This window comes from Budorcas taxicolor, chromosome 6, assembly GCF_023091745.1.
Source record: "Budorcas taxicolor isolate Tak-1 chromosome 6, Takin1.1, whole genome shotgun sequence".
NCBI lineage: Eukaryota > Metazoa > Chordata > Mammalia > Artiodactyla > Bovidae > Budorcas > Budorcas taxicolor.
In genome coordinates, this window is record NC_068915.1 from 116,462,636 (window position 1) to 116,476,667 (window position 14,032).

At 68.0% G+C, this 14,032-nt stretch overlaps 1 protein-coding gene across 1 annotated transcript; it reads right to left on the reverse strand.

The window, feature by feature from the left end:
• Positions 1-340: 340 nt before the first annotated feature.
• FGFR3 (fibroblast growth factor receptor 3) lies at positions 341-13,789 on the reverse strand. The gene is made up of 17 exons (XM_052641598.1): positions 13,681-13,789; positions 8,154-8,420; positions 8,001-8,054; positions 6,346-6,518; positions 6,132-6,255; positions 5,854-6,044; positions 4,256-4,400; positions 3,595-3,785; positions 3,146-3,291; positions 2,665-2,786; positions 2,471-2,581; positions 2,132-2,322; positions 1,924-2,046; positions 1,774-1,844; positions 1,474-1,611; positions 1,276-1,381; positions 341-1,187 (listed from the first exon to the last, which is right to left on the reverse strand). Exons 1-17 carry the CDS (start codon positions 13,787-13,789, stop codon positions 1,041-1,043), a joined length of 2,409 nt encoding a protein of 802 aa, XP_052497558.1. The 3' UTR covers positions 341-1,040.
• Positions 13,790-14,032: the final 243 nt, after the last annotated feature.

Consider the following 14,032-nt stretch of genomic DNA (forward strand, 5'->3'; position numbering starts at 1 on the left):
ATCTCAAACTATTAACGACCCTTTAGGGTGCCTGGGGGTTGGCTCCAGCCTTGGGGTGCAGGCTTGGAGACACCCTCAGCAATCCCCTAAACGAAGCATAAACCTTTTCACTGTTAATAAGTTAAAACTTAAACCTCTGCCATGCGGCTAAACCCTAGGGCCCTGGGGAGCGACAGGACATGGCTCTGGGGGTCGATAAATAACTTTACAAATATACAGGTCCAAGGACAGAAAAGCCCCTCCCTACTCCGAGGTTTCTGCATTTGTCTCAACAGTGAGTCCCCGGGGCCTCCCCCAGCTAAGGGGCCCCGCCCCCTGCCCCTGCCCCCTCAGGGTCCCGAGCGTCAGTTGTACCGGCCTGCCTTCTCCCATATAGATATTTTTATATATATGTATGTGTATATCATATACACAGCATCTATTTATATAAATGTACACTCATTTCTGGAATAAACCTTTCAGATAGAAGTTAAAGGCTCCCGCCTTCAGGTACCCGTAATTTCAGTCTCTGGGGGACAGGGTGGGGAGTGGGGAGGCCTGGAGGTGGGGGCTGCTAACACCCCAGGCAGAAGGTGCCACTTGGGGGGGGGGGGAGGTGCGCCACATGGGGGCTTCCCTGTAGGCTCAGCTTGGGTGCTTGTAGGGGCCTCACCCCACTCTGGACACGGAGCCTGGCCAGCCCCTGGTGCTCCCTGTGGGGGGCCGCGGGGGGGGCAGGGAGCCCAGGGAGGGCCCCATGGGAGAAGCCCCTTACATTCTACGTTTGGTCCCTGGAGCTGCCAGTCCAGGTGGCCAAGAGGTCACCGCACAGCAGGGCGAGCACCCCAGGGACCCCAGAGCACACATGCGTGGGTGCACGCACACACACACACACACACACACACACACACACAGGTGACGCTGTCTGTCCATCCATCCACCCGTTCCAGGTCGTGGGCCCGGGCCGGCGGGACCAAGGGATCATGGCACGCCAGCGGCAGCACGGTGGGCTGGGGTCTGTTCTCACATTGATGGGGGCTCGGCTGGCTGGCCGCGGCCCTTCACGTCCGCGAGCCTCCGCTACCGGGTGGGGCCGGGGGCAGCAGGTCGTGAGCGAACACGGAGTCGTCCCCCGAGGAGCCGGAGCTGGGGGTGTCCTGGCCGCCCGGCGAGTACTGCTCGAAGGGCACTGACAGGTCCAGGTACTCCTGCGGGCGGCAGGCGGGCTGTGGTCAGCGCGGCTCTGGCTCCGCATAGGAGCCCTCACGGAGCAGGGCGGGGCGGGCCCACACTCACGTCGGTGGAAGTCACAGTGAGCACGCGGTCCAGGTCCTCCACCAGCTGCTTGAAGGTGGGCCTCTGCGAGGGTGCGGCGTGCCAGCACTCACGCATGATCATGTACCTGGGGGACACGCAAGTCGGCCCCGCCCTGCGTTCCCAGCGCCCTGCCCTCGGGACTGGCCTCCCCCTCCGCAGTGGCGGGCGCGCACTCACAGGTCATGCGTGCAGTTGGCCGGCTTGTCCATGCGGTGGCCTTCCTTCAGCAGCTTGAAGAGCTCCTCCACGGGGATGCCAGGGTACGGCGAGCCCCCCAGCGTGAAGATCTCCCAGAGCAGGACCCCGAAGGACCACCTGTGGGTAGTGGGGGGCACAGCCGCGTCAGCCCTGGAACAGACCCCACTGGAGCTCAGGGCTCGCGCCAGGGGGCTGCCCCCAAGACCTTCCCAGCACCTGCCCCCAGAGGCCTATGCTCCACCCCTCGCCCACGCCCCTGCCAAGTCTGGGGCCACATACACATCACTTTGGTGGGTGTAGACACGGTCAAACAAGGCCTCGGGTGCCATCCACTTCACGGGCAGGCGGCCCTGGGGGTAGGAAGGGGGCGTGTTGGCTGCCAGGCGCCCTCCTGGCCCAAGGGCCCCCACCTCCCTGGGCTGAGCTCACGTTTGTTGTCTTCTTGTAGTAGTCGAGGTTGTGCACATCACGGGCCAGGCCGAAGTCGGCGATTTTCATCACGTTGTCCTCGGTCACCAGCACGTTGCGGGCCGCCAGGTCCCTATGGATGCACTGGGAGTCGGGGGCACGGGTTTGAGCCAGTCCCACGGCCTCTCCAACCACCGGGCCTGTCTCCCCAGCCCCCGGCCCCGCTCACCTTCTGCGAGGCCAGGTACTCCATGCCCCGCGCCACCTGGTAGGCGCAGGACACCAGGTCTTTGAAGGTGAGCTGCTCCTCGGGCAGCCGGCAGGTGTCGAAGGAGTAGTCAGTGCCTGGGGGCCGCCGCGCCCGCAGATATTCCCGTAGGTTGCCCTTGGCCGCGTACTCCACCAGCACGTACAGGGGCCCTGGGGGCGCGGGTGGCTCAGAGGGGCGCCCTGCGGGCCTCCCGCCGCCCCACCCCCACAGCATCTGCGTGCGGCCCCGCCCACGGCCCCCACCGCCCTGTGTGCAGGCCCCGCCCCCCGCAGACCCCGCCCCCATCCCGCCTCTCACCGCCCTGCGTGCAGGCGCCTAGCAAGTTGATAATGTTCTTATGTTTTCCGATCATCTTCATCATCTCCATCTCGGACACCAGGTCCGACAAGTCCTTATCCGTGGCGTCATCTGTGCGGGGATGGGCAGCTGAGTCAGGGAGGGCCGTCCAGCCTGGCACGGGCCCCCTCGCCACATCCCCACCCAACCGTCACCTTTCAGCATCTTCACGGCCACCGTGACGGGCTTGGCAGCTCGGTCCTTGTCGATGCCAATGGCCTCTGCCATGACAACCTGGCCGAAGCAGCCCTCCCCGAGAGGCTTGCCCAGGGTCAGCCTGGTGGCAGAAGCAGAGAGGCCGTGAGCACACCTGCCTGCTTGAGGCCCTCTTCCAGGCAGCATGAGGTCGGTGCTGCCACCTCCAGGAAGCCCTCCACACTCGCCCGGGCAGCCCTGCTAATGGGTAAAGGACACTACCCGCTGACCTCTTGACTGTGAGGGCACTTTTCCAAGAGTGGGTCCCCCTCACCCGTCTCAGAGGGGGCATCCAGCCCCATATTCATCAGAGGCCTGCCTGCCTCCCATATGAATTCAGTCAGGCCCGAGTGGGAACCCCTCCCCACTATGGGACCCCCACCCTCTGTGCCCCTGCACCCGCCACTGGGTCAGGGCCCCAGGCCTGCGCACACGACTGACCGGGCCCGGGACAGCTCCCACTTGGGGTCGGCGGGCAGCTCGAGCTCAGAGACGTTGGCCAGGGTGGGGCCCTCGCCCGAGGACAGCCGGGCGATGCGTACCAGTGGTGTGTTGGAGCTCATGGATGAGCTGGACTCCAAGGACACCTGCTGGGGCGGCAGAGGCAGGTTGGTGCCACGAGGCCGGGCAGCTAGGGCCCGGAGTGCGGCTCCCGCGGACCACATGCCCGAGAGGGACCTGACTTCTGCCCCTGTGGTGCTAAATGGAGGTTTTTAACATATTTTGGCCCGGAGTAACCTGGCTCTACGGGGTGACTGTGCAAACCGGGGAGGGCTCGGCCCACACCCTGATGTCCTCAGACTTTACAGACGGGACACACTCAGGGGCTGGGGCAGCGGGCTGGGCAAGGGCACGGGCGGGCTCGGAACCTGGTATCTACTTTCTGTTACCTGTCGCTTGAGCGGGAAGCGGGAGACCTTGTGCACCGCGGGTGAGCCCAGGCCCTTCTTGGGGGGGCTCCGCAGGCGGTAGAGCGTAACGGCGGCCACAGCCAGGATGAAGAGGAGGAAGCCCAGCCCGTAGCTGAGGACGCCCGCGAACACACCGCCAGCCTCACCGGCTTCCACCAGCTCCTCCTCGGCTGCAAAGACACAGGTGTCAGCGGCCTAGCCCAGCGTCGCGGGAGCCCGCGCACTGCCCCTAGCCGGAGCCGCGGGCACGGCGGGGGGCCCAGGACCGGGTACAGACCCCGCCCCCGGTGGGGTTGGGGGGAGTGCCAAGGCCTCGTTGAGTCTTCAGCAGCCAGAAGTGCGCAGGCCACAGGGAGCGTAGACAGACCCAGGAAAGAAGAGAGCCCAGCAGAGCCAGCAGCACCCTCACCCGCCACCCGGGAGGCGCCAGCACCACCGCGTCAGCTGCCAGGGGCCCCGCTGGGCCGGGGCGCTATCGGGGGCGGGGGGCCCATCCGGCCCGAGACAGGGCCGAGCGAACTTCGCCTGCAGACCGGGTGTGAAACCTGGCCGGAGGGCTCTGCAGTCCCCTGGCCTCCCCGGCGGCACTGGCGCGTCCCGAGCCCCAAGAGGACAGAGCGAGAGCGGCAGAAGCCGATACCTGGCAGCACCACCAGCCACGCAGAGTGATGGGAAAACCCGATAGAATTGCCCGCCAGACACGTGTACTCCCCCGCGTCCTCAAAGGTGACATTGCGCAAGGATAGAACCTCTAGCTCCTTGTCGGTGGTGTTAGCGCCCGCCGTCTACAAAGAGAGAACACAGCGCGATAGGAGAGCACCAACAGCAGCCCACGGGCACCGCAGCCAGAGTCCACTCGGCGCCGCTCCGGCCAGGCTGCAAGGAAAACGCCGCTGCCACCACCACGACCGCCGCCACCGCGGCCCAGTGGCCTCTGCCCCGCGCGTCCACACCGAGCCCGAAGCCAGTCCCTCCACCGGCGAGTCCTCTGTCCCAGGTGAGCCAGACATGTTGGCTGTCAGCGCAGCAGGCAGGGTGAGCGTGCACCGGGGGAAAGGGGCAGGCGGGGGAGCCAGGGGGGCAGGGAGGGAGGCAACAAGGCCAGGCAGAAGTGAGCAGCCGTGGGAGCCGGGGCCAGAGAGAGGAGGGGACAGAGAGATGGACAGACAGAGAGACGGCGCGCGTGCTAGAGCAGCTGAAGGCGGGCGCTCAGGCTCGGCCCCAGGGCAAGGGCATCCGGGGGCACACACAAGGTGCAGGCGGGTCAGCGCAGGCCGTGGGGGATCAGAGCAGGCGGTCACAACGGAGGCCGGGGGGGTCAAGGTGCAGAGGCGGCCACGCCAGGAGCAGAGTGTGAGCCAGGGTCGTGGGGGCGGGAGTGGCGGGGCGTGCGGGTGGGCACAGGGCCAGGGCATCAGAGCTGGAGCTCGGCGTGCCAGGCAGGCGTGGGACAGAGCTGTTACCTGCTGGGGGCCCGTGAACACGCAGCCAAAAGGCCTTCTCAGCCACGCCTATGAAATTGGAGGCTCGACAGAGGTACTCGCCCCCGTCACGCTCGGACACATTGGCCAGGCGGAGGCGCGCGTCGGCCTCCGCACTCTCACTGATCCACGACTGCGGGGACAAGAGACCCGGCTCAGGCGCGGGGGCCCCGCCGGACACACGGGTGTGACTGCCAAGGAGCTGGCCCTCGCCCAACCCCGAGGAACAGGTGGGCAGACCAGGCGGCACCAGCCAGGAGGGCTGCCTGGAGGAGGCATGGAGACACCTCGCGGCGGGCGCTGTGCTCACACTGGACACAGCTGCCCGTCACACACCCCCACCACCCGCTAACCCTCAGAGAGGTCCTCCTCGGGGCGCTCAGGCCACCCACCTCTGGGGTCCCCGCCCCAACGCTGCCAGGCCTGAGCACTCCGGGTACTGCCCCGCCCAGAGTCTGTATTCCCGATCCCGCCCCTCAGCCCCATCGTGTGTCTTAACAGATGTTTCTCTTTGGGCAGCAAATGTCGCAATCGCCCCAGCTCGGGTGGCCCCCAACCCCGGGGCCGTGGGAACACAGCCCTGCCCTGAGGGCCCAGGGAGGCGCCGGGGCTGGCAGAGCCCCGCTCTGGGTCTGCAGGCCAACGCGGACAGACCCTGCCCCCAGGCCGACCCCGCTGCGTCTCCCCCAAGGCCCAGCCCGACAGGCCTCCCGCCTGGTATGCCCTCCCCGCCCGGCCGGCCGGCGGTGGCGCCCACCTTGAGCACGGTGACGTAGGGCGTGCCGTCGGGCCCCACCTTGCTGCCATTCACCTCCACGTGCTTGAGCCATTGTATGTGCGGCTGGGCATCGCTGTACACCTTGCAGTGGAACTCCACGTCGCTGCCCAGCACGGCGGTCTGGTTGGCGGGCAGCCCCGCCTGGAGGATGGGCCGGTGCGGAGAGCGCTCTGCGGGGTGGGGAGGGCTTCAGAGGCTGCTGGTCTGAGCGCTGCCCGGCCCCGCCCCGGCCCCCGCCCCCACGCCCCAGGCCTCACCCAGCACATCCAGGGTGTAGGTCTGCTGGATTCTGCCAGACTTGTTCTCCACGACGCACGTGTAGTTGCCGCGGTCCGAGGGCACCACGCTCTCCATGACCAGGCTCCACTGCTGGTGCCGCAGCTGCGGGTGGACTCGGGTGAGCGGACGGTGGGTTAGCTGGTCTGAGCGCCGCCTGGCCCCGCCCCGCACCCCCACCCGCCGAGGGCCCACCTTGATTCCTCCGATGCGGTGCTCGCCCCGGAACTCCTTGCCGTTCTTCAGCCAGGTGATGGATGGCGTGGGGTTGCCAGCAGCCGGGCAGCGGAAGCGAACCGTGTTGGCGGCCGGCACCGCTAGCAGCTTCTTGTCCATCCGCTCGGGCCGCGTCCAGTAAGGGGCCCCTGCTGTCCGGGGAGGGAGGGAAGGCTGTGACAGGGTGGGGTGGGTAGAGGCTTGCCTGTCCCTCTCCGGCCTGCTTCCCGCCTGCGGAGGGGATGTCAGCCTTTCGGAGACCCCCTCCCAGGGCTGGACGAGCTTCCAATAGCCTGAATGCCACCTCCGGGCACACCCAAAGCCAGGTCCCCTCACCTTCCTCAAACACCAGCTCCAGTCGGGGGGTCCAGGGCGCCGCACTGTGACCCAGGGCGCAGAGGCATCTCAGGATCACCACCCACCCAGGCGGGCCCATCAGGGGTGGGCCCACCAACTGGCACAGGGACCAGGGCACACCAGGTGAGGATGGCCAGCTCGATGGATGGGCACCACGCCTAGCCACCCAGAGAACCCGGAGCCTTGAGGCCGGCCAGGAGCCCGCGGGCTTCTGCAAGACCCCAGGCCACGCTCTGCCCCATGGGTGACAGGACGTCGGAAGGCCCTGCTCCCCACCCTGCCTTCCGAGCCGGTCTACCCCCACCCTCACAGCCCAGCTGGTTTTCTCCCTTGGGGCTGGGCTGGGGATGCTGGCAGCCCCACCAGCTGCCCGGCTCCCTGTGCCCCAGCCACAGGGGAAGACCACCCTAGAGTGGGCGGGACCCACCAGGGCGGAGGGAGAAGACAGACAGGGCACCCACCGGGTCCCCACACCCCCAACCCGCATCTCATGGCATTACAAACTCAGCTCCTCCAAAAGCAGACAGCCCGCCTCCCCAGACCGGCCCCTCCACACCTGCCGCTTGCTGTTCTAGGCCCAGGTACCTGGGCACCGTCACCCACAAGCTGCCACCAGGAACCACTACGGCAGCCCCTTCCCAGTACATACACCTGCGCCCGACACCTGCGTCCACGCTGGCACCCCAACACCCACGGCCACGCTGGCACCCACGGCCACACTGGCACCCAGACACCCCAACACCCACGGCCACGCTGGCACCCAGACACCCACGGCCATGCTGGCACCCCGACACCCATGGCCACACTGGCATCCACGGCCACGCTGGCACCCAGACACCCCGACACCCACGGCCACGCTGGCAGCCAGACACCCACGGCCACCCTGGCACCCACGGCCACCCTGGCACCCAGACCCCCCGATGCCTACGGCCACCCCTTCTGCCTAGGCGATCCCAGGTGCCTCCCATTTCCCTGAACCCATCTGCTGCCCCCTGCCCTGGTTCACGCACACGCAGAACTGACCACAGCCTGGCTCCCCCAGCCCTGGCCACACCAGTCCCCCCGGGTGCTCCTGGAGCCCCGGCCCCCGGCCCTGCAGCACACCCCACCCCTCACCTGCCCCCAGAGCCCAGAGGCGGGCACCCATCGCCCCACACAGAAGGAACCCCATGGAGGTGGTCCCCAGGCCTTGGTCTCATGGGGCGGGCGGGGCGGGGCCCCAGTGGGAAGGCAGGTCCCCAGCCGGGCAGCTCCACGCACCTGGAGCCTGGTCTCACCTGTGTCCTCAGCCTCGTCGTCCCCATCTTCGTCGTCCCCCGAGGACGGAGCGTCTGTAACGCAGGCAAGAGGGCGATGCAGGGAGCGCCCTGCAGCCAAGCAGGACCCTCACGGCGCCGGGGCTCCCCGTGCCGCCGTGCCCTCGCCAGTACCTGTCACGCGCACGCTGAAGAGGCACAGCAGCCGCTGGGAGAGGCGCTGGCGGCAGCTGTAGGCCCCGGCGTCCTCGTGGGAGGCGTTGAGCACCTGTAGCCGCTGTGGCCCCACCAGGACGCGGTCCGAGGGCGTCAGGCTCACGCCGTCCTTCACCCAGATGGTGGGTTCCGTGGGCACCCCCGCCGGCGAGCGGCAGCTCAGCTCCACGGTGTCCCCGCTGCCAAAGGCCCGCTCCTGTGGGCTGGGCTCGGGGCCCGGGGCCTCTGCAGGCAAGATGGGGGTGTGAGGCGGGTGTCCCCATGCAGCACCAGACGCACCGGGCCATCTGGGGCCTGGAAGCAGAGGCCGGAGAAGCAGTCCTGCCAGCCGTCCTGCAGGGCAGGCCGGGGCGGGGATGACCGTCAGCGGTGCCAGGGCCAACCCTCCTATGTTGGCGACCCGCAAGGAGACGGGTGGGGGGCTACGCCAGTCAAACGCTGCATGGACACGGGACACTCCGGAGTGTCGTGAAGTATTCCTCCTGCTTTTTTTCCAACCACTTGGAAATGGGCTCAGCATGGCGGGAGGTGGGCGCGCGTGCATGGCCGACGTCATGGGGACGTCAGGTGGGGATGACACGGGGCAGGGGCAGGCGACCGATCCCAGGAGGGGGTGCTCCTCACCCCGGGACCTGAGAACAGGTACTGCCCAGCATAGAAGGGAGCACCCCAAACTTCCCAGAAAGTCTGGGCACTGAGACGGGAGAGGCTGGCCTGGGGTGGAGGCCCTCGAGGGCCTGGCCGGTCTACACGCCAACCCAGAAGGGAGCACCTGGGACCTAAACTAGGCTCGGCAGTGAGCACCAGAAAAGGGGTCAGAAATGACCCAAGTGTGGAACCAGGTCTGGCTGGTGGGGTGAAGGGACTGAGGACCCCACGGTACAGACGGGGACGCGGAGGGGAGGAGGAGGAGGGCTCCAGGCTCGGCCGGCGGAGGGGCCAACATAGGGGCCCCAGGCCAGGCGGGCAGCCCCGGCCCACCTCCCCGGCAGGTGCCAAGAAGCTGGGCTGGGGGGTCCTTGCGGATGTCCGTTCAGCCCCCGGGCCCTCCCCCTGCCCAGAGCCCACCCAGATCCCATGGGGCCAACAAGGCCCAAGACCCAGGGGCTGACCGCCCGCCCAGGTCTCGCTGCCAGGGCGGACAATGCCTGGCAGCCTGGGCTTCGGGCCCGGGACAGGGCTGGGTGGTCCCACCGCGCAGACCCAGCTGGGTTCGCCGCACCCTTACTTGTCATTCTGCCGACGCGTGGCCTAGATTCGAGGCCCAGCTGCCCACTCTGGCCACGCCAACTCCTCAGACAGGCCCCACTCAGCCTGCCCACCTCAGAGGCCCACCGGCTCAGGGCCCACCAGGGGGGTCCCTCAATCACCTGAGGCATCTGCATCCCCTGGGCCCCAGTCAGGGGCTCCCGGCCTCAAGGGCAGTCCCCAGTCCCAGCCACGGCGTCATGTGGGGACCACCCAGGGCTGGGAACTGGCTGAGGCCCCCCAGAAGGCCAAGAACAGGCTAGCTGTGGCCGCCTCAGCCTCAGGCCTCGGCCCAAGGGCAACAGCGGTTGGTTCCGGGTTGGTCTGGGAGGTGACGGCAGGTCAAGCCACCCGCACAAGTATCCGCTTCAACCCGGTCCAGCAGGGGCTGGAAGGACTCAGAATGGACCCCAGGCCGGACTCGCCTGCAGCCATTGCTGGGCGGGGGGCGGGGGGAGGCGGGGCCTGGACCCGGCCGAGGGCCAACCTCTGACCTGCCCCCCATCCTGCCCCCCCACATGACTGCGGACCTGGGCAGGGACGATGGTGGCATCACTCCTTCCTGCAGGTCCAGCCCACCAGCCCACCTTGCGCCACAGGGGACCCTGGGGAGACCAGGAAGGGCCGAGAGGGCGGCCGGGTAGGGAGGTGCAGAGTGACGGACAGGGCGCAGCAGGCGAACTGCCTCGGCGTGGCGGCACGTGCGGGGCTACTCAGCCCCTGTCCCCAGGGGCCTCAGGAAAAGCCTTCCGTGATCCACACAAGGGGGCCTTCCCACACCCGCACAGCCACAGGGGCCACATCTGGCAGACACCAAACGTCCTTTGTGCCTGGTGGGTGCCCGGGTGCTACGTGCCAGTGTCTGTCCCCGAGGGTCCACAGCACCTGCTCCCGCATGCACCCCCAGAGCCTAAGCTCAGTGAGGGGCGCCAAGGGGTACCATGCCCTGGAGGAGCCACGCCAGGCCCTCCTCTGGCCCTGTTTCCCAGGCCCAGAATCCCCGTGACCCTGCCATTCACCACCTGTGACTCAGTTTCCCCCACTGTCAGAACAGGGAGGCCACCCATGTAGGGGACTTAAGACCCGTTCTGCCCTGGGGCTATGCCCCAGGATTGCTGTCCACCCGGCCAGAGCTGGAGCCTGTCTGTGCGGACGACTGCAGCCTCTGCTGGGGGAACCTGCTCCTGGTTCGGGGTCACTTCAGGTTTGGAGTCACTACCGTTGTTCCGTCGCTCAGTCCTGTCCGACTCTTTACGACCCCAAAGATTGCAGCACGCCAGGCTCCTCTGTCCTTCACCATCTCCTGGAGTTTGCTCAAACTCAGGTCCTACAGTTCACTCATTCACTACAGCTGAGGCCCCCTCAACGCATGGGGTGTGCCCGGGTTGGGGGAGACCAGGAGAACAAGGATTGAATTCAGACCTGACTCAGAGGAGCCCCCGGAGCCGCTGGAAGAGAAGAGCCCTCAGGTCCCGGGCGCGCCAAGCTCTCCACCACCAGGTACATGCTTTAAACAGCCCAGAGGGCACCCCACAGGGACCCTGAAGTCAGGGCCCTCCCCCCCCCCAAAAGAATCTGAAAGGTTTGGTAACAAAGTCAGAAACAGAAAGGGTGGGACCCTGAAGTCAGGGCCTTCCCCCGCCCACCCCAAAGAATCTGAAAGGTTTGGTAACAAAGTTAGCAAAAGGGTGGGACCCTGAAGTCAGGGCCTCCCCCCCCCCCCACAAAGAATCTGAAAGGTTTGGTAACAAAGTTAGAAAAAGAAAGGGGTGGGATTCCGAGGCCTAACTAATTCGGAGGCTAATGAGGGTTTACAGGATTATCCAGCCTAATCCTCCTACAAGCGGCCACCAGGACTCCTGGACCGGCAAGGAAACTGAGGCTGTGGGCAAGCACCCGGACCTGGGGCAGGCAAGCAGCCCCTCGGGGCCCAGCAGAGCCTGGGGTGAAGGACCCACCCCCCCCAGAGAGGCTCCCCACCACAAGCCTTCATTCACTTGTAAATCACTCCGGCCAGCCAGGCCACCCCCTCCCCCAAACTGCCGCCTGGGCACTATGTCTCCACCTCCTCAACGAGACCCCGGCTCCTCTCTGGGCCCAACTGTAAAATGGGGTGTGCCATCTGGGACTTGAGGGCCTGGGGGGGTAGGGCGGGGACGCTCCGCAGCTCCACGCAGGGGCTCAGAGGCCAGAAGTCCAGCCTCGGGCTCAGCCCAGGTTAATGAATCACCCAGAGGCCCGTGGGGCTCAAAGTCCAGCCCTGCCTGGGAGCAGGCAGGGGAGGCTGCCACCAGGGCCTTCCTGAGACATGCCCTGCGCCCCCAGGGACCCCTCCCTACGTGGCTCCACGTGGAGAGGGGCTCCCGGGGTGGCCGGGCAGTCCTGCTGCGGAACCTCCTCCGCTGTCCTTGACCTTTGCCAGCTCCAGCGCCATAACTTATGGTCCTGGGAGAGAGCCAGGCTGGGACCTTTGTAAATTTCACGAGGCCTCTGCAGCTCCTTCAGGAACCGGATTAAGTTTATTGATCTTTCAACTCTACCTGTTTCACCAACTTTCCTGCGGAGGCAGGGCCCCGGTACTCGGTCTTTCCACCCCAGGCCCGCATCTGGTGGGGGACGCCGGCAGTCCCTTAAAGCGGGGCGGGGGTGGGGGGCCCTCTGCCCGCCCCCCTCAACCCCCCTGCGCCGCAGGGGGTCCAGGAGGCCCGGGCCCCGCCCCCCGCCCCTCCCCCGGGGCTAGTTGACATTCCCCAGCCGTAGGGAGTAATATCTTTATCTGAATGCGAATGCTAATTCGGCCCCCCCTACCCCCCGCGGCCGCCTATTCGGCGCCCCTGGAAGCGGGGGCCGCCCTAGCAGGCGCTAAAAGCGCGCGCTGACCTCCCGACGGCCTCTGTCACGCCGCTGAATGACACGCACATTCAAGCGCCGGGCCCACTTTCATTCATAAAAAAATGACATTGTTCCGGGAGGCCGCCGCCGCCGCCGCCGCCGCAGGAAGGGGCGCAGGGGTCTCGGGGAGGGGCGGGCCGCCATCTGCCTGCGTCCAGCCCGCGGCCGCCGCCTCCCTGGCACCGCGCGCCCGCGGCCGCCCGGCTCACACCTCCCCGCGAGGCCGGGCCGCCATCAATGCGCGTCTGTGGCCGCACCGAGGTACAAAGGAGCGGCTGTTCGGGTCCCGCCCGGGTGGGGCGTGAGCTCACCGGGCGAAGGCCTCCCTCCGCGCGGCCGCCCGGCCGGGGACCGGGGTGCGCGCAGCCCCTCGCACGCCCCGACCCTCTCCAGCGCCCCAAAGTCGTCGGTCTCCAGGGAGGCGGGCTCCCTACGGACGCCCCCCGGGCCTCCCCTCTCTGCCAGGCCGCCACCGGGAGCCTGGCAGAGCGCGTGCCGGGCGTGGGCACCCGGAGCGCTCGGACGGGGGGCGGTGCGCGCTTGCACCTCGGGGGGCCCGGCGCGTGTGTGGGGCGGGGACCGGGGCCAAGACGCGCTTCAGCCCCTCCGCTGTCCGTGCTCCACCGGCCCTTCTTGCCAGCCCTCGACGTCCCGCCGAACCTTGGTCGCCAAAGGGGGACGACAGCCCCCCACCGCTCGGGCATTCGCGCTAACCACTTCCCAGCCCGGCCTGGCGCCCCAGGGGGGCAGTCATCTTAACTCGCGGGGCGTGAGAGCTGGGATGGAGAGAACGGAGGCACTAGAAGGTGTCCCCCGGACGTGCAAGGCCGCTGAGGGGCTGGGGCCCAGCCGCGGGCTGACGCACTTTCATACCCTCCCTTCACAGTCCAGAGTCGGCTTTGGCTGCAGCTAGCCGTGAACTGGGCCCCGAGGGGGCTGAGGAAGCGGCACCTACAGCAGGAGCTTTCCGTCAGTGTGGACCCCGCAGAACAATGGGAATCGTGGAGACGCGGCCTCCAAGCCCTCCCGACGGCGCCCGGGGGACAGGCTGCGCCCGGCTGGGGAGCGGCGGGGGGCGGGGAGCGCGGATGCCACCGCGGTGCCCAGCTCGCCGCCACAGCCTCGTACTTGGGTGGCAGCCCTGCGGCTCCAGACGCCCCACAAACTGCCGCGCCAGCTCTGGCCCCGATCCCCGGGGAGGGCGGGCGGCAGAAACCCGGACGCCGGCCCCGCGATGCCAGCGCAGAGCGTGCCCTGGGGCCCACTCAAGACATCCAGCGCCCCACACCCACCTCGGCGCCCGTTCCCCGGCCCTGCCGCCGCCGCCCGCCGGGTCCCCGCGTACCTGCCGCTCTCGGTGCAACGCGAGGCTCCAGGCCCGGGGACCCGAGGACGGCGCCGGTCATGACTGCCACTGCCACGCAAAACGCGAGGGCGCGAGCCGGGGCGCCCATCGCGGGGGCGGGGGGTGCGGCGTCCTCAGGCGGCGCACGCCAGCATGCTGCCCCCCATGGCCCGGCTCTAGCACCGGCGGGAGGAGGGCGCCGCTGCGGAGTCTGCGGGAGGAAGCAAGCAACTCGTTACGCGGGCGGGCCGGGGCGCGCAGGGGCGGAGGCGGCGGTGGCCGGGCTCCCGCGCCCCGGCCCCTCCGATCCCCGGCCGCCCCGCCCGCCCACCGCCGCCGCCGCCGCCGTCGC

Coding starts and splice junctions, on each gene's coding strand:
- FGFR3 (XM_052641598.1), bottom strand. CDS start 13,789: ATGGGCGCCCCGGCTCGCGCCCTCGCGTTTTGCGTGGCAGTGGCAGTC. Junction 6,045..6,131: donor CTACACCCTGGATGTGCTGG/GTGAGGCCTGGG, acceptor CCCACCCCGCAG/AGCGCTCTCCGCACCGGCCC. Junction 2,323..2,470: donor AGGCGCCTGCACGCAGGGCG/GTGAGAGGCGGG, acceptor CCGCGCCCCCAG/GGCCCCTGTACGTGCTGGTG.